General features: G+C 42.1%; 2 protein-coding genes across 2 annotated transcripts; both read left to right on the forward strand.

Annotated features, from left to right (window-relative positions):
- The first annotated feature begins 3,633 nt into the window (after positions 1 to 3,633).
- LOC124670376 (two-component response regulator ORR42-like) lies at positions 3,634 to 4,134 on the forward strand. The gene is made up of 2 exons (XM_047206888.1): positions 3,634 to 3,846; positions 3,946 to 4,134. Exons 1-2 carry the CDS (start codon positions 3,634 to 3,636, stop codon positions 4,132 to 4,134), a joined length of 402 nt encoding a protein of 133 aa, XP_047062844.1.
- Positions 4,135 to 8,592: 4,458 nt separating this feature from the next.
- On the forward strand, positions 8,593 to 14,683 carry LOC124673112 (two-component response regulator ORR42-like). The gene is made up of 3 exons (XM_047209238.1): positions 8,593 to 8,638; positions 14,222 to 14,397; positions 14,495 to 14,683. The coding sequence occupies exons 1-3, from the start codon at positions 8,593 to 8,595 to the stop codon at positions 14,681 to 14,683; spliced, it is 411 nt and encodes a 136-aa protein (XP_047065194.1).
- The last annotated feature ends 5,484 nt before the right edge of the window (positions 14,684 to 20,167 follow it).

Below are 20,167 nucleotides of genomic sequence, written 5' to 3' on the forward strand. Positions count from 1 at the left end.
TGCTTATTTATGAACAAAACCATCTAGTTTGTTCATGATGATTTATATACCTCACTCCAGCTCCTAGTATGAGTTGTTGGTGTAGAGGATTGCTTCTGGTTGGTTTGGTTTGCTTGCCCTGCTCCTCCTTGCAGGCTTGTGAATCTTGGTTTGATCCTGTGGTGATTTTGGACAGGTTGAACAGCTCTGGCTGTTCTTCCTGTTCTTGCGGTTCTTGGTGTTCTTGGTGGCTTACCTTGCTGGTTGGTCGATGACTGAACTAGGGTTTACTGTGGCAAGGTTTTATATGGTTGGCCTTTGTTTCTCTGGTCGACAGCTCCACCTTTCCCCTTTGGTGACTCACTGTGTGTGTGTGCAGCATGCACACAGCCATGTGAGCAGGCTGTGTGTGTGTATGCTGATGCTTTGCACTTGGCTGTGAGAGTGGATCAGCTCGGCAGACTTGGTATTATCCACCATTTCCATTTCCTTCTAACCTGCCAAGTGGCAATGCCACTTGGAATAACTAGTTCTTTGCTTTGTTGTGTGCAGGGATCAATCTGATGCTCCAATGATCATGAAGATCATCAAGTACAAGACTAATGAAGTTTAGCTTGTAGTGTTAGGATAGAACATTGAATTGTATTTTCCTTTTCTTTTCTTTTTCTAATTTTTCATTTATTCATTTCATGTAATGTGTTGTAAATTCATAATTCAATTCTGAATATTGTAAAGACAATGTATTCTTGTGTGATGATCAATAAAGCTCAAAGTTTTCTCTAATGAGCTTTACTTATTGTTTGTATTATTTATATTGTGTATTATTTACATTTGACTAGATGAATTTCCTCATAATTGAATTATGGTTATTTATTTAATGTTTGAATTTGAAATTCAAATTCAACTTTGGAGTTGAATTTAATCATGCAACTTAAATTTGAATTCAATCATGCAACTTAAGTTTGTAATGCAATATCTCTTCTCTCTTCTCCAAAACCCTAATTTAGTTCAGTAGAACAAGTTCATCGCACTCTCGAAACCCTAACCCTGTAGGATGTCGAGAGAGAAACCTGTCCCCCTTCGATGCAGTTTTGTTTTAAAAGCGCGAAATTTCCCCGTAATTTACGATGCAATGCACATCCCTTTCTAAAATCTACCCCTCAATTGTCTCTAAACCTGGGACATTATAAAATTCCTGACGTTTTGGCCCGGGAAACATGCGCAACGAAACGTGCAACGGATCGACTGGGGACGAAATGTCCCGTGAGAAATCTGCAACATTTTGGCATGGGACAAAATGTTTCACCAGACTTCAGTGCCTGGGACAAAAATTGCAACGAATTTGCGTGAAAAAATGAAGAAAACGTAGCGTGTAACCGGGCTTTTGGCCCTCGAACAGACGGGCGAATAATTGGGACGAATCATCACAGATCCGTGTCGGTACTAGGGCCGAAACATGCACCTAGCATCATGATGAAAACACCATAGACCACCGCTATCCTTGTAGTGTTTGTTCAGCAAGGGGTTTGGGTTAAAAAAATTGATCAAAGACACCATGTTCATGAAGAACTTCTCTCAGACTTTACTATCATTGTAATTACAAGATACTACAAGACTAGATGAACTTGATGGGCTTACAGATGCACCAAATGACGTTTACATATTGCTTTGGAGTTTACGACATTGACTTGGCATAATTTTGATCTTGCGGTCTTGGTGATGTACCTCTAGTTGAGGGAGTCTTCGAAAAGTCTTCGTGAAGAACGGCAGGTTGGTCGGTAAGAGTTTCTAGGTGTAGGTACGTCGTTGACGTTATAGTCGTTGTAGGCTGAAAGTGTGTGAGCGCATGTATACTACAGGGGTAAGGGTTGGGACCACTTATATCCGACAGCATGTCACATGATCCTCTCTTAGCTATTTTCAAATCTTTATTTCGTAGGAATTTGTATTTGTAATTTAAGCATCTGTCCATCAAGAGTATATATATATAACCAACTCTTGGATTAAACTAGTTTGTACTTAGCACCCTCAATCGCAGTACATTTCTAACTGGGTCCGATTCATGCACATATTTTATTTCCATTAAGCAGCCAGTTTATTTATATTAGGTCCATGCAAATATATGGGATACAGTTATAGAGGGAAAATTAAGAAAACTCAGGCAATCGTAGTAACTAGGCCCAGTCTTGGATGAATCTGGAATATATACTGGATGTTAATGCGCATTCGCAAAAACGAAATACTGGATGTTACTGTATATATGCTTGATTAGCCGCTGATCTCTATCTTGGCCACGACTTTCTTGCCATATATACTTGAACTTACTGCCGTTGTGGTATCCAGCTATGAGCGTATCACAACACACGGAGACAGAAGATATACTTATATACGTGAGGATCTTCTCTGGTGCCATAATCGGCAACCTTTGATGTATTAATCTTTGAGCAGGCATATATGTGTATGTAAACAGCGGCGACATGCATTTTCTTCAAACATGAAATTAGATGGATCATTAATCACAAAAGATATGTCGAATATATCAATAGTGATTGTCCCTTTCTAATTTTTAGTGTGAAGCGGTGCACAAATTTACATGTGTGGATCCACGTGATTTTCAAACGGAAGGCGGAGATATTCTGGCCATGGTGACGCTGCTCCTCTCGGTTCCCTATAAATATCTGGGCATAGAGGGGTTCAAGGCACGCAACACCAAAGCCTCAACCAGCAAGGGCAGCAAGAGAGCTACGTCCTCCTCCACCAAGAGCTCTAGCTACCTTTAAGGTCCCTATTCCTTCCTTTGTTTCTGGCATAGGTGTTTCTCATCCGTATAGAGATTTCTGCGTTCAATGCGTTACAGGACGAAACTAGTGCATTTTGATCTATGCAGAAGCGAGCACACAGTTTTTTGTTCTTGTCCTTGGCAGCCATGTATATGCATCTATATATACATGCTGCCATTTTCATGGTTTCTTTTCTATATTAAGGTTATCGTGATGTTGTTGTTTTGGGTGCCACAGGCCGCAAATCAAATCATGGGAAATTATCCATATGTACCAAATTATCTGTTATTGTTGTCATCCAAAGTACATGATTTTTTGTACTATTTCTCGTAATTTTTCCTTACTGTCTATTATCCTTATCTTCATATATGCAATCTAGATTCCACCCCCCCCCCCCCCCACGTTCTTCTCTACGTTTTTTTCTATGTTGAGGTTATCCTGATGTTGTTGTTTTGGGTGCCACAGGCGGCAAATCAAATCTTGGGAAATTATATCCATATGTATCAAATTCTCTGTTATTGTTTTCATCCAAAGTACATACTTTTTAAAATATTTTTCATCAATTATTCTCTGATGAAGCTTTTCATAAACAAGCAGACACTAAGAAAGTGTTCCCACCTCTTGGAATTGCTACGTCTGATGATTTCAGCTTTTTCAGCATGATTCTCCAAAAAATAAATCTGAGATATATAAAACACGTGCTTATCTTCCAGATTTTTTTATCAGCATTTCTTATGATTTTGCAACCCCGTAATTGAGTGATTATTTTGTGGATTCTTCTTGCAAATAGCTGGTAACAATCACGTTGCAAGCATTACTCATGGATCTGAAATAACCGATCTATTTATTCTGTTTGCAGTTCGTTTAGCTGACCATGGCATCCAACGCCCAAGGAAGCCCCGTGAAGGCACTGCTTGTTGATGATACTGCAGTCGATGCCTTGATTCTCTCCACGAAGCTGCGCAAGTTTCACTGTGAGACTACGGTGGCGAAAACTGGGAAAGAAGCTTTGGATTTGTTCCATGAGGGGAAGAAGTTTGATATTGTTTTATGTGATAAGGACATGCCCATAATGAATGGCCTGGAGGTACTTTAATTAGTTTCCCTTTTCTGTACCTAAAATATATATATATTATGTTGCTTGAATATTGGTCTCCTAAAACATTATTTCTTTGTTACCTTACAGGCAGTTGAAAAGATCCGAGCTATGGGAGAAATTGATGTGAAGATTGTTGGGTTGTCGGCCGATTATGATGCCACGGAGGTGTTCATGAGTGCTGGTGCTGATGCATTTGTGCCCAAACCAATGAAGCTTGATGTTCTCAGCGCTATTATTCAGGAGGTCATCAACAAGAAGAACAATACCATGGTCTAGCTTCATCCAACGTGCTCGAGTGATGGAGAGAATATAATGTTGAGCTCATATGTGGTTGAGCCAGGGTGTATTGTCGTTTTTATTTAATTTCCTCCATTGCCGCTTATTTCGATGTTCATGTTAAAGGTCGTCCTTAGCAAGATGAATGAGAGAGAATAAAAATAATTATATGTGATCCATGGACACGAATCCGGTGCACATGGGCACGAGTGTGCTTTCCTTTTGAAAAAAAATAAAATTTGTACTTTTGAGAGTTTGAAAAAAATCAAAAATTTATTTTGGGAATAAATATATATGGTGTGTATATCCATGAGAGTTCGGGTAGAAAACTCGTAATGTTTGTCCTGAAAAAAAAATGTTCTGACAAAAATACACGTATATAGTGGCTATATACTGTCAGAAATTTGTCTTTTTTATTTCCAAAAGTACAACATATTTTAACTAAAATTTCAGGCGTGCAGTCTCTCTATATATATCTATGTACTTATTTTTTGGCTGAATTTTTTGAGACCGAAAAATACTATTTCAATTTAAAATAAAACGATTTGAATATCTTGTGTGTATCTAGGATCTACAAGTGGGCCTATAGTCCAATCTATCTAAAAGCACATCCTTTTATATTGTGGCCAGTGGGAATATACTTACAAAGTATTTTTGGACATTTTTTAAATAGAGCCATATTCAATTGTTTCCTCTCTGTCAACCCTAAAACCCTACTCCTTGCAAGAGGGTATCTGTTTTCAAAACACTAGTTTATAAAAAATAAGTCCCATTCTATATGAGCACTCAATTATTTTCAAAAATATATTTTACAAAAGTATTTTTCATAGTTTTTTCGTATTTTCAAATAAACAGCAGAAGTTGGAAGAATACATGTTTGGTTGTATTCCTATTTTTGAAAATTATGTGAATAGTAACCAAGGTTTATAAATGTTTTGTGTGATATCTTTAACTCAAAACCCCACTTGTAGATACTCAACTTTTCAATGCAATAGCAACACCAAGATTTGTACTATTGGTCAGTGTGACCAACTCAATTTCCAAATCTATCTTGAAGATTCCATATCCACTTTTTATCGTGCTAAATGCCTTAATTCTTCTTGCCTACACTAACCTGAACTTAGGAGCACATTTTAAGATGACTCCATCTATTTACCTTTGTCACTTTGCTTGACTAGTAGCACGTGAATTCTCTTGTAGATGCATGTGAGGGCATGAATGATTTTTTAATTTGTATTTTTTATGGTTGACTCATTAAACCAAGTCTCTAAAATAAATCCAAGGTCCTATGGCAACCATTCAAATTCTAAAAAATTGGGTTTCCCTCCTGATGACCCAAATCTTATGTTTTTTCCTTCTCTATTTTTATCTTCAAAACTTTTTCTAGTTTTTATCAAACTTTCTCAAAATATTTTCTCAAATAAAACAGGAAATGGGAGTGGTATTTTATATCATCTCATTTCCAACCAAAAAATAATTTCTATAGTATATTTTTCTTTATTCTATTTGCCTTTTTTAATAAAATGCATGTTTATGATACTCATGCCAAATCTTTTTTTTTTCTTTCTTATTTTAAATATGATAAAATCTACTACGCTTAGTTATGCAAGTAGAAAACTTTTAAATCAAAATATTATCTTGCCATTCTCAAAAATTTCAAAAGCTTACTCAAATGACGTTTATTCAAAATTGGACCAACTCTTATAAAGTGATCAAAATGAATCCAAATCTAACCAAAATTTGAATGGAAATTCCTATGCTCTAAATACACTTCTCAGACCTATTTAATAGCATCACTCTAGTATCAAGTCATAATATAGGCAGATGGTCATTTTGTCAGTCAAATGATTACTCTTCACTTACATCTATATAACTCAAAATCATCCAAATACATTCTTATACCATTCCCTAACTATGCCATCATTAAATTTGATAGTCTCTTAACCTGAAGTGACCATTTGGATAGTTTGGGAGTCACTCTTCGCAAAATAGGAGAAATGGCCACGCCGACCATGGCATTCCCATTATCCTTTATCTCTTCTTTCTTCTCCAAGCATGGCCATTTAGCACCTATGATTCCCTATCCTCCCTATACCCCACCAGCGCAACAGCCAAGCAGCTCCACCACTCCTTTCCAAAGCAACATTGTGCTCCCTAGATTCAGGGAACCTCTCTCCCTCCTTTCCAACACCTCTCCTAACCCACAACTATCCTCTAGAACCTGTGCAGCTCACCACCACGGCCCGAGACTCTAGGGACACAGAGTAGAATGCTGCAGCCCCCTCTCCTATTTTCTCTCCCCGATGGTCATCCAAATATTGGGTAGACAACAACAAACCTCACATGCTGTCGAGAATGCGATAGTGAGGTACTAGACCCCTGCATTATGCATCACGCACGCTCCCGATCACAGCCCTTCCCCACACAGTCTTGCACGTGCTCGTCTGCTAGTGATCACCATGACCATGGCATGTCGGTATGTTCCCGAACACCCTCCCCTCTCATGTCCTTTCCAGAGATCTAGATCTGCACGGAACCTCATACTAACCCTATCCGGTATCCTAGCTCGTTTTCTAGTCCAGTGCCGCATAGTTATATTTAAATCAACACTTGTGTCCATGCTCAAACATCGCCGCATCCCGACCATTCCAGCACACGTTTTTCTTTCCCTTCAGTCACTTGAAATTCCAAACCCATCACCGTGCATGTCCGCACCTCCATCCTTCCCGATTGCGTTCGCGAACGCATCGCTGTCGAGCCATACTTGCACCCACCATGCACCACTCCCTGCTCTTTTTTTAACTCGACCCTAATCTGCTTCACCCCTCCTATGCTCACCACACTCTCCTCCTCCTCCCTCCATTATTGCCAGAGTATCGAGGCTCTACCTTTCTCTATCTTTCTTACGCATAGAACAAGCAGAAACATCTCGGTTTTTCATCCGGGAAGAGGGAGGTTGAGTATGCCGTTGTCACTTATCTATCTCTCTCTCTGTTCGTCTCTGCCTCACCGCCGCCCCAATTCTTGCTAGGAGACACCAATGGAACGTCATCGAGCTCATTCGTGGTGGTCGGGGTTTCTGTTGCGAGACTCGCCCTAACCATGTCTTCATCCCCTACATTCCATATCTGTCGAGTGAGGTGAGCAATCATGTGTCATTGTGCCATCCCTCGGGTTACTTCCATAGTCTCCCAGGCTTCCCTAGGCGAGCACTGCCTTCCCCTTTGCCTGTCCTCCATCGTTGCATCGTGGCAGCACTTCCAATCCCGCATCATCGTGAAAGGAGTTGATCCCTGGCATGTGGATAACTTACTAGGTTTGCAACTTTGGCTTCCATGGTATGGATCCAGGAAGGAGCCCATGAAGCCCATAAAATAAAGGATCTAAAAGCACCCGAAGCCCAGAAACCATACATGAGTAGCAAGTTAAGGCCCATCAAGTAGCCGAGATTGGCATAGGCTTATTCCTAACCAACCTAGACTTGACTCTAGTACCTTGACTCTCATATAAAGGCCAGGAGGAATCAATGGGAAGGGCTAGACCAGCTCGTAGCACAATCGCTATAACCCTAGATCTATTCTACCGATTCGGCGACTTTGTATTCTTCCATCAATAACATCGGACCACCTTGTTTTTTCTGATAAGCTGACAAAATCATCCCCAAGTCTATAACCATGGACATTGCCGAGGTTACACCTCGTCAATCCCTTCCTTCTAAGATGTCGTGGTTTTCCTGTTCCTAACCCCTCATAAACTCTCCCAAAGGTTCTTATTCTTATATCCACAAATCTAACATACGAGATGATCTACCATGTTCCAGGCAATGGCAAGCCTATAGGTCTCATGGATCCTTCATTGGACAACTTCCAAAATGATTCCATTGAGACCAAAGACCGCGAAGCGCAAGGCCTCAGCCCCAAGAATAAGCAGTACTCCTACGACTCGTATGATGTTGATGATGAAGATTCGCATGACCCTGACGATGATCGTGACTATGATGTCCTCTTCAATAAGGTCATGAATGGTTGGCAACAACCAGAGTTCCTTTCTATGGTGAAGCCTGATGATGAAGAAGAAGCAAAGAAGCCGCATGTGAAAGGACATGTAGAGACAGTCAAGATCATCACCACCAACTATCCTCTACCAAAACGTAAGAGATCTCCACAAGTTGATGCAAGTACCTGCGAGGAGACCAGTGCGCACACATTCACAACAAAGATGTTCACCAAGAACGGTCGTATGAGCGTGAAGCCACAAGATGACTAGTGATTCTACTTCTCTTATGCGCCTTTTGTCCCAGTGAAGCTGGTCCCGAAGACTAAGCAGCACCTCCGTTTTCTAGAAGCATCTTAGAAGGAAGAAATGATCCACCAGGTGATGTGCACATTACCCTTCGGGTAACCGACATTAGCCTACCTCCTCTGGCCCAACAGGGGCCCATGTTGATCATCGCAGCCCATGAAGGACCAGTGCGTCGGTTGCAGCGGTGGCAATAAGGAAGGAGGTGAATCCTTGACGGACAAGGTAAGGATGCATCGCTTAAAAGAAAGATAGATTAGACCTTGTTGTAATTTAGTCGGATCTGTGCAGGACTCTCGGGACCTGGCCTCCTATATAAAGGCTAGGAGAGGGCCTGCAGGATCATAGAGATACCTACACCGAAACCCTGCGAGATCACCTCCACGCAGTCTATCGGCTGCCCCATTGTAACTTTTTTTATCGATAATCAAATATCAGATAAGCAGGAGTAAGGGTTTTACCTCATCAAGGGCCCTGAAGCTGGGTAAAATCTAGTCTTCTGTTCGTTTGGTATCCAAAGTATCGTGCTAACCTGCATGATCTCATCAACCCTAAGCCCCTCATGGAGGTGGTGCGCTGCCGTCTCTTGAACCCGTAGAAGAAAAAATGAGCTCAATAGTATGATAGGGAGGTTTGTGGATGCAATATACACTATGCGCACTAACATAAGTATATCTGCCGCATTTCCGCTTTGGAGGAAGTTAACAAGAAGCTCCATGTTGCTGTCTCCAATGCCATCTCTGCACCTTAGACATAATACCACGGTATCAAATAATCACAAGGGATTATTTGATCCCACCAGGGTTGATTCCAATCTTTGATAGATCTATAATACCTTGTAATTTATCATAACGTTTTTACCATATTTTATTTCATGCACGTATATTAGTTTTAAATTCTAAAGTTTTGCATTAATTTCATAATTAGCTTCCTTAGAGGAAGTAAAGATTTATAATAAGTTCGTTTGCGATCAGCAAAAATGCAGACACTAGGCTATGAAATAATGTTTGTGATGGTCCTTCGTATTGCAAGTGATTCACTGAAACAAACTTTATGCGACAGGTGATCCCGTCGTACATGGCTTAGAGCAGCATTACCCACCCTTACATAATGATGGTAAGGTTTACAATGTGTGGCAAGCCATTTCAACAGTATGTGAAGGCATGTTTTATACTAGTGAGAGTGTATCTCTTAAGTCTTAACCACAAGGTATAGATACTACGCCACCAAAAGCACGACAATATGTACAAAAACATTGTACAAGCGTTAGAAAATTAGCTTACCCGTCAACATGGGAATCACACGATGCTCTTAATTCTCAATCTTCATTTCATAGCAGTTTCCATGTGTAATTTAAACATCTGTCCATAGAGAATATAAGTAACTATTAGATGAGCGTTGCTTCAGTGCTCCTCCCTAACCGAAGTTGAGGAGTTGTATTCATTTTTTTCCTACCTAGGCCCGCAGAAATTATTATCTAGTCCATGTATACCCGTCAGTATACACCCCACGGTGTTTATACGCCATGTTATTAAAAAGATGTCATGTGACCACATAACCATCCCAACTGCCTAACTACCGTTCCATGTCGTGCATGTGTGGTTTTCAAACCTGCTAGCGGCGTACGCATCCGCTGGGATCTGACGACGGTGCCGCTGGACGACAAAATCACTGCACCGGCAGGGATCCTGCTAATTAAGGGTGATACGCGCATCGATCGTCTTCGCTATCGCCGGTGATATTGTGGCCGCTCCAGATCCTTCATTCCATCGATGGAGGGTACCCTCTGTTCCTGGCGAGGCTAGGGTTAGGGTCTCCGCTCTATCCTATCGAGGTGTTGGAACGGTCAGGTTGAGTGTGCGGCCATGATCAGGTTCTCCTACTCGGTACACATGATGTCACACACGTACGTGACCGTATTAGTACGCCATACGTGTATAAATTACTCGTACAAGACAACGCGGGCCATACGGGCCACTATAGGGTTGTACATACATGTCATTTTTTTTTACGATCATGCCCCGCTTACAAAGGGGTATGGGAATATCTCCACCGCACTAGTTTTGTCGCGGCCATAGTTTTGCCAAGGGTGGAGCACCGGAGCAGAAGTGCTCTCACTAGTGGAGAAGAGGCCTTTTGTCTCAAGGCCCTGGGAGCAAATGTCACCGTTTTGAACCAAACCGGAACCAATGGGGGCATTGGTCCCGGTTCATTCCGCGCTGGTGGAGCACCGGAGCGTGCTCTCACTAGTGGAGAAGTTTCAACTTTATTCTCTTAATTAATCATTGAGCTATGCTTGTGCAGCTTCCACTTTATTCTCCTAATCATTGAGCTTAAGAAAGGAGTCGTACTTGTCATGGAATCGAAACATGAAGAATATGCGGAATGGGCGAACATGGCTGCCCTGCTCCAGAGGTAACTTCAATCAATTTCGTATCGGCATCTTCATCTGTTTTCATTCGACGATATCATCAACTAATCAATAACTCATTTACTCATTTTTTATTTGTCGGGCAGGGCTTGGAAACGGTTCATCAATACTGTTTCGGGTAAATGGAAACCGGAGCTTACATTTAAAGATTACCCTGTAAGTAGTACTATATATATATATATATATATATATATATATATATATATATATATATATATATAGCTATGTTCGTGAATCTCTTTGATACTTTCTTTCAATACGATGCTTGATTATTAATTAGCTTGATCGAACTACTTTTTTGTAAAGTGTTTGAAACAGGAACCCGGGAATAACTTATGTGGATACTACGTCTGCGAGTTCATTCGTCAGATGGCCTGTCACAGGGATGCGGAGGAGGCTATACACGCCACTCGTGTACGTGAACAATTTTTCACAATTAATCTTATTTTATTACCATCAATTGTATTGAGTTCCATTCATATATATCGATCTTCTTTTTTATATAGATGATACGCCTGCGGGACACTCTCATAACGGAGGATCGCATCTCAGATGGCTCGGGGGCAGGCTGTAGATCCTGCACTGCTCAATGCCATCGCCCCGCTGCAATCTCAACCACACCGGAAAAGCAGCGTGGCTTCCTCTCAGCAGGTGGATAATGATGATGATGATGACCAGGTGGTCGAGCCTCCTCGCTACCCCCCGTGGATAATCTCACTGAGAGCCGTCCTTGTGAGCTGCATGTTAAAGTTTTCAACCTATCCTTCAAGGCGGCGGTCGGCATCCTCTTACCTACAAGGTCTTACCATTGCCGTCCGGTCCAAGACGACTTTGCTGTTGTGATGGTGGATGAAGTGTTGAGAGAGTATGAGGGGTTGGTGCTTGAGCACCCTGCAGGTGAAGATGGGGAAATCAAAGAACTGGGAGAAGCCCGTAGAACCACCGTGCAATGGCGGAAGGAGAACATTGTGTTTCCAGGTGAGAAGCCAACAAGCAGGCCACCTCCGCCTCCTCCGCCACCTGTGCAGTCTCCTCCGCGTGATGATTCTCCTCTCGCGCGATGATGATTCCCCTATCCATGACCCAGTCTCCTCCGCGTGAAAATACTCCGCCGCCTCCTCCTCCTCGTCGGAGACTCCGCCGCTTCCACCTAAGCAAAAGAGGAAGCGGTCCGCGGCACCTCCTACAGCTCCGAAGAGATCATCAACTCCAATGAGGGAACGAGACTCCGAGTTGTTGCCACATGAGCAGATCGAAGAGCAAAAGGCGTTTCTTGCAACTGCGCCGAAGAAGATGTTTATTCCACCGCAGACAGGTGAAGCACTTTGCCGAGACGAGAATGAAGAGACCTGAGCTGAGAGCTGATTATGACCGCTCTCTTGGACAGTCCTCTAGAGCGAGCAAAGAAGCAAAAAAGTCGCCCAGCTTGGACAGCGAGACATTCAGGCCGCACCCCACTTCATCGTGGAGCCATATCATGATCCGGAGACGGCATCGATGATCGAACGGGCGGCTAGAGCTCAGGGAGCATCGGTTGAGTACGAAGATTACTATCCAACGGCTCAAGTGGTAAACAAGTATAGATACGGATCTGATCTCGTCAAACCCGGCGAGCTCGCGCGTCTAGGGACTCGGATGCGAAGGTTGCATGACCGGTACCTGAAAGCCTGTCGAAGATGTGAAAGCTACATCACGGTGTATCTTAGAGATGAGCATTACTTCCGGGGGGAAGACGAGATAAACATTGAGTTAGAAGAACTGTTTCAGTTATTCAATCAAGACGCCCTCGACAAAGCTGTCATCAGTTGCTACTGCCTGTAAGTGATTTATTTGTGTAATTAAGTTTGTAGCTCATTCATTTGCACTAACAATTATCCTCATTATATTCTTTGTGTACGCTATACATTTAATTATGCAGAATGAAGAAGCTGGAATACAAAAGAGGCAAGCCCCTACCGCTGGGGTTCATAGACCCAAACACAGTTCATGAAGTTACGGTTCGACGGTACCCCAAGGACACAGAGGACAACATCGTAATGTTTTTAGAGAAGCAAGCGAGACAAAGAGGATATATTCTTTCCCTACAACTTCAAGTGAGTGTTATATATAACATACATTATGCTTGTGCACCTTCCACTTTATTCTCGTAATCATTGAGCTATGCTTGTGCAGTTTCCACTTTATTCTCCTAATCATTGATCTTCACCTTGGAGTCGTAAACGTCATGGACTCGAAACGTAAAGAATATGCGGAATGGGCGGACATGGCTGCCATCCTCCAGAGGTAGTTTCAATCAATTTCGTATTGGCATCTTCATCTCGCTCTAATTCGAAGATATCATCAACTAATCAATTACTCATTTACTCATTATTTTTTGCCGGGCAGGGCTTGGAAACGGTTCATCAATACTGTTCCGGGTGAATGGAAACCGGAGCTTACATTTAGAGATTACCCCGTAAGTAGTACTATATATATAGCTATGTCCGTGAAACTTTATATATGATATTTACTTTCAATACGATGCTTGATTATTAGTTTGATCGAACTATTTTTTCGTAAAGTGTATGAGGCAGGAACAAGGGAATAACTTATGTGGATACTACGTCTGCACCTTCATGCGTGACATGTCCTGTCCCAAGGGTGGGGATGCCCAAATACACCACACTCGTGTACGATAACAAATTTTCACAATTAATCTTAATTAGTACCATCTATTGTATTGAGTTCCATTCATGTATTGATCTCCTTTTTTAAATATAGATGACACGCCTGCGGGACACTCTCATAACAGCGGATCAAATAAAAGCAATTCAAGAGGAAATCGCGGGATTCTTTATTACCGAGGTCCTTACCCCAGGTGGAGAGCACTATCGGAAGATCGTGACGGCGGAGGATATTCGTTCAGGACATGTTGTATTGTAAATATGCATGCATTACGTGTACTGTGTTGACTATGTCGTGTACTGTTGACGATGTCTATATATATTCATGACGAGTTTTTGTGGTTTCTTGAATGATATATATATGCATTGCTGAAACTCTGCCGCGGTAGAGAAACGCCCTGTTTCTCTGCCGCGGCAGAGAAACGCTGGTACAGCCCAAATCTGTGCCGCGGCAGAGAAATAGCAATTCTCTGCCGCGGCAGAGAAACATAGGCCCGGTTCGTACCACGAACCGGGACCAAAGCCCTTCTACCGCGAGCTCCCTGGCCGCACCACGTGTCGAGGCCTTTAGGCCCGGTTTATCTTTGAACCGGGACTAAAGGGTACCCCCTTTAGTCCCGCCTAGTTGGTCCCGGTTCGGGAACCGGGTCTAAAGGCCCAAATGGACCGGGCCTATTGCCCCGTTTTCCACTAGTGCTTGTTGAGGATGCCGCAGTAGAAACCTTGTTTCACTCCGCGATACTGCACATGTTTCACTGTGAAACTACTGTGGCAAAGACTGGGAAAGAAGCTGTGGATTTGTTCCTTGAGGGGAAAAAGTTTGATATTGTTCTGTGTGAGAAGGAGATGCCCGTAATGAATGGCCTGGAGGTGCTTTAATTAGTATCCTGTTTGTTGACATAAAGTATATACTTGTGTTGCTTTAATATCGATCTCATACCAAATTATTTCTTGTGTTACCTGACAGGCAGTTGAGAAGATTCGTGCTATCGGAGAAACTGATGTGAAGATTGTTGGGGTTTCGGTTGATTGTAATGCCATGGAGGCGTTCATGAGCGCTGGTGCTGATGTATTTGTGCCCAAACCAATCACACTAGATGTTCTCAGCCCTATTATTCAGGAGATCATCAACAAGAAGAACAATGCAATGGTCTAGCTTTATCCAGCTTGCTCGAGCAATGGAGGCAATACAATGTTCAGCTCATGTGTTATTAAGCTGGTGTGCAACGTTGTTTCTGCTTAATTTCCTCGTCTTGTTGGTTAATTTTGAGGTTCATGTTCAAGGTGGTATTTAGCAAGAAGGATAACAGAGCCTACCAATAATTACATATAAACCATGTAATATGTATTTATTTTAGTTTCAGTCCAGTACTTTTTGTTAGTTCATGCTTCATGGTTCGAGAGATGTACGCTTTTTGAGAGGCAAATTATTCTACTTCCATATTTTAATTGTTGTTTCATGGTTTCGATTGCGTGTTTATGTTGTGGTACATCTAACTAATGACCCCCATAAAGCTAAAGTTTATTTCTATACAAATTTTTGCTATATGCTTATGTGGGAACCCTTCTCTCTAGAACAATCCTTGTTAGCTAAATACACTTTTTCGTAACGTCAGTTAAGAGAAAGTTTGATTAATTAAATAGCGCGCATAAACCTGCAGTAGAAATCAACAAGTCAATCTGTTTAATCTGGTGCAGCAGAAAAAACATGGGACTGCTAATAAAACTTCTAACTGAAGATCCAATTCATTTTAAAGCAACCTTGGAACACCCAGTCCGTGTTTCAAGGTTCAAATGGAGGTTCGCCTATATATGCTTGCGTGGCAGGTTACTCCATTTTTTCTTTTTTCGAGAATATATGTATTGTTTTCAATTAACCACATTTTATTTCCAACCATGCAAATTAAGAATTGGGACACGGTTGTAGTTTATGGGTTTTCGCACTAGTACAAATTCGATACTTAGAGACGGCATGTTCAGCCAGTTTCATCCAAGTTTTTTGGAAGCCGGATCTGCAAAAAAACTCCAGACAGATAAGAGTAACAACCCGTCTCTAAAACTTTTAGAATCGGCCTAGAATACTACATGCTTCTAAAAATGGTCAGTTTGGAGTCGGACAGTATCAACAACCGTCTCATGGGTGTCGCTTAGGCGGTTATAAATAGAAATCGCCTCAAATATTGGTTGCCCTAAGACGGCTGGCACTAGACACGGTCGCCTAGGTCAAATTTGAAAGCGGCTCTGTTCACCAGCAAATTCGAGTGACCGTACAACACAGTTCTTACTCCTCTGGATTTATCTCTGGATTTTTCCAATCCTCTCTACATTTCTTCATACGACGAAGTAGATTGTGTTGCTGCATTTCATTATGTCTAGTTCGCACACTAGGTTGATGTGAGATTTGTTCCTCTTTGTTTTTTCTCCATTTCATTTAGGATTTTCTAGCTCTTATTTTTCTATTTTTTTCTCACAATGTTGTTCTAATTTTATGTATTCTGTTGTATTTCAGTGATGGAGATCTATCATTCCTGCCATCAGTAAAAAAGAAAGGCAGATTCGTTCACCATGGTCATGAACCTCTCACACTTCCACAACATTGTGGTGAGTAATTTGATCTTAACTAGTTCCCCAAGTTACTCTAGTATGTTCAATTTAGGTCGTATTTATTTTAGTGACTTATCTTAACCTAGTTCATCCAGTTGATTATCTCGATTTAGTGGCTCGGTTCATTAGTTTGTGTCAGGTTACTGAAGTTATTCTTTAGTTCGTTGGACTATATGTATTTTACTTTATTTAGCTCTTCGGTATGCTCCAAATCTGGTATGCTCCAAATGCTTATTATATACCTCCAGTGATTTATGTTAGAATATTTTTATATTATAATAAAATATGCTTCTTCATTTTAACTTGTTAGTTTTCCACAACTTCAAATGTATATATGTTATTTAAATTCATTTAGCTTTGATACATTTGGCTTCACTTTAATATTAATTTGTGTGTTAAATATGCATAGACATAATCATCTGTTTTTATTTTTTCTTGTCAGACTGTTCCTTGTCATTTCAAGGCAAGACTCGACAACTATGCCGATAAGTGGCTACCTTGTATGGCTGCAGACCATAGGTTTGAGTTTTTCCTAGTGAAAAGAGAAGATGTTACATACATAAGAGAACCATTCTAGAATTCCTTTTGTACTTTGTGACCTTCAAATTAATCAAAAATAATGAAGAATATGATCAAGATGGGAAGATGTGCAGGAAGAGAAGCCTGTCGATAGGACAGAGTATGTGTTCCAACTGAAAGCACATAACAAGAATGGTAACATAAAATAATTTTGTTATATTCCTTGTATGTGTGTGGTTTCCCATGAAATATGGTTGCTATCCGGAATTATCCCTTTATGTTAATTTCATTTTACAGGAATGACTTTGCCACATGTGGATTCCAGCATTAGAGAGGTTTTTATAGGAGTGTGTTCACAAATATGTACCTCATTACTGTACCAGACATATGTGCCATTAGTTTTGAGATGATGAAGGAAGTAAGCAGGCTGAGATTGCTTCATGATGATGAATTTGACCATGTGTGTACTTTGTTACATGTCTCTATCGAATTGATGTAGTGATAAGGGGTGGCCCGATCTTCTCAGTACGCAACGGTGGTGATGATGATCACGGCGTGATTGCAGCGGAGGTAACTTGATGAAGTGGATGATAACTTGTATGACGCAACGAGATCTCTCGATTGGTCCCTGTCGCCAATGCAACAGCTCTCAACCCTGCAAGATATTCGCAACTCCACACACTTACGCACGTAGCCGCCGACCACAAAGCGGTAAGTTGCAACCGTCTAATTCTCAATGGAACAGCAGATCACACAAAACTTTCAGATCTACACAATATCAAGCAATATAGTGTAGGGGATTCAATAGTTTTCCAGAGCAAACAACTAAGAACTAGGTTTATCTTAAACATGGTCTAAAGCAACTTGTGGGGTGTCCTGAGCACTTATATATGTGTTCGGGACGACCTCAGGTCGAAAAAGTACGAAAATAACCGACCCAGAATAGATCTGGTCGAGACAGACTCGGACACGGCCGGTCAGGGGGCCGGTCGACCGGGCCTGGGACCGGGCTGGCCGGTCGAAACCGGGCCAGGGACCGGGTGCCGACCGGGCGCAGGGTTTTCGGCTCAGTACCCCGCTCGGTCTACGTCAGCGAAAAGCCCGGTTGGCGCCGGGGTGAATCCGGCGTGCCGCCCGGTCGGACCGGGCCAGGGACCGGGCGCGCCGGCGTGGCGGTCGGTCTGACCGGGTGCTGGGTCGGCCTGGACTGCGTCTTTCCCTCTCGCGCATGCCTCCCGCTCCTCCCTCGCGCGTCCATGGGATTTCTTCATGTCCAGCTCCACGTCCATCTTGACGTCCTTCTTCACGTCCAGCTGCTCCTCTCCTCCTCGTGTGATGCTTGTCTCCTCTTCATATCTGATGATACATAAATAACAGGACTTAGGCAGTATAAAGTTCTCATCAATCAAAGTATTGTTTAGGAACAAGTTCACCTGTTGTTTAAGTAGCTTCGCACGAGCCCTTGTAATAGGTCCAATCCGAACTTTATTGGACTTGAGCTTCACAGCAGGTTCATCTTCAGTTGGTAATGACGGAGGTAGTAGTGAGGTAGGGATGTCCTCATCATCTCCCCCTTCAAAAGGTGTCGACTTCGACGCTCCAAGGTCTTCTCCGTCATATGGTATCAAATCAGCAACATTGAAAGAATTACTGACACCAAACTCATCAAGTGGAAGATCTATTGAGTATGCATTATCATTGATCTTGGCAAGCACTTTGTAAGGACCAGCACCACGAGGAAGCAACTTGGACTTCCGTAGGTTCGGGAACCTATCCTTGCGAAAATGTACCCAGACCATATCACCAGGCTTGAACAACATCTCCTTGCGCTTCTTGTTCATCCTTGCATCATTGCTCTTGCCTTTCTTTTCTATCAACTCTTTAGTCTTCACATGTATCTTCCGTACAAAATCTGCCATCTTGGATGCCTCCATATTAACTCTCTCATGTATGGGCAAAGGCAACAAGTCGAGTGGAGTAATGGGTTTAAAACCATACACCACCTCAAAAGGACACAGCTATGTGGTAGAATGTACCGCCCTGTTGTAAGCAAACTCCACATGCGGCAAACACTCTTCCCACTCCTTCAGGTTCTTCTTGATCATGGATCTCAACAGTTGTGACAATGTTCTATTCACCACTTCATTTTTACCATCGGTTTGGGGATGAAAAGTGGTACTAAAAAGTAGCTTCGTCCCCAGCTTTCTCCACAGTGTCTTCTAGAAGTAGCTCATAAACTTCACGTCACGATCAGAAACAATAGTCTTCGGGACTCCATGTAGACGTACAACCTCCCTGAAAAACAGGTTAGCAATATGTGACGCATCATCGCTTTTGTGGTAGGCAATAAAGTGTGACATCTTAGAAAATCTGTCCACTACCACAAATATAGAATCATGGCCTTTCTTAGTACGCGACAAACCCAACACAAAATCCATACTAATATCCTCCCAAGGTGTAGTAGGTGCCGGTAAAGGAGTATACAAACCGTGAGGCTTCAGCTTGGACTTGGACTTGTTGCAAGTAATGCACCTCTTCACATATCTGTCCACATCCCGCCTCATCTTTGGCCAATAAAAATGGTTGATACGCGTACAGCACGCGTCCATTGGGAACCCCAAGAGGAAGGTGTGATGCGTACAGCGGCAAGTTTTCCCTCAGTATGAAACCAAGGTTTATCGAACCAGTAGGAGCCAAGAAGCACGTTGAAGGTTGATGGCGGCGAGATGTAGTGCGGCGCAACACAGGGATCCCGGCGCCAACGTGGAACCTGCACAACACAAACCAAGTACTTTGCCCCAACGAAACAGTGAGGTTGTCAATCTCACCGGCTTGCTGTAACAAAGGATTAGATGTATAGTGTGGATGATGATTATTTGCAGAGAACAGTAGAACAATTGCAGTAGATTGTATTTCAGATGTAAAGAATTGGACCGGGGTCCACAGTTCACTAGTGGTGTCTCTCCCATAAGATAAATAGCATGTTGGGTGAACAAATTACAGTTGGGCAATTGACAAATAAAGAGGGCATGACCATGCACATACATATTATGATGAGTATAGTGAGATTTAATTGGGCATTACGACAAAGTACATAGACCACTATCCAGCATGCATCTATGCCTAAAAAGTCCACCTTCAGGTTATCATCCGAACCCCTTCAGGTATTAAGTTGAAAACAACGGACAATTGCATTAAGTATGGTGCGTAATGTAATCAATAACTACATCCTCGGACATAGCATCAATGTTTTATCCCTAGTGGCAACAAGTACATCCATAACCTTAGAGGTTTCGTCACTCCCCCAGATTCACGGAGACATGAACCCACTATCGAGCATAAATACTCCCTCTTGGAGTTAAGAGTAAAAACTTGGCCAGAGCCTCTACTAATAATGGAGAGCATGCAAGATCATAAACAACACATAGATATAAATTGATAATCAACATAACATGGTATTCTCTATTCATCGGATCCCAACAAACGCAACATATATCATTACAGATAGATGATCTTG

Source organism: Lolium rigidum, chromosome 7 (assembly GCF_022539505.1).
Source record: "Lolium rigidum isolate FL_2022 chromosome 7, APGP_CSIRO_Lrig_0.1, whole genome shotgun sequence".
Classification (NCBI taxonomy): Eukaryota; Viridiplantae; Streptophyta; class Magnoliopsida; order Poales; family Poaceae; genus Lolium; species Lolium rigidum.

Excerpts from the sequence above, each read along its gene's own strand:
- LOC124670376 (XM_047206888.1), top strand. The coding sequence starts at position 3,634 with ATGGCATCCAACGCCCAAGGAAGCCCCGTGAAGGCACTGCTTGTTGAT. Across the intron at positions 3,847-3,945 it reads CCATAATGAATGGCCTGGAG|GCAGTTGAAAAGATCCGAGC; the intron begins GTACTTTAATTA and ends GTTACCTTACAG.
- LOC124673112 (XM_047209238.1), top strand. The coding sequence starts at position 8,593 with ATGAAGGACCAGTGCGTCGGTTGCAGCGGTGGCAATAAGGAAGGAG. Across the intron at positions 8,639-14,221 it reads CGGTGGCAATAAGGAAGGAG|TGCTTGTTGAGGATGCCGCA; the intron begins GTGAATCCTTGA and ends GTTTTCCACTAG. Across the intron at positions 14,398-14,494 it reads CCGTAATGAATGGCCTGGAG|GCAGTTGAGAAGATTCGTGC; the intron begins GTGCTTTAATTA and ends GTTACCTGACAG.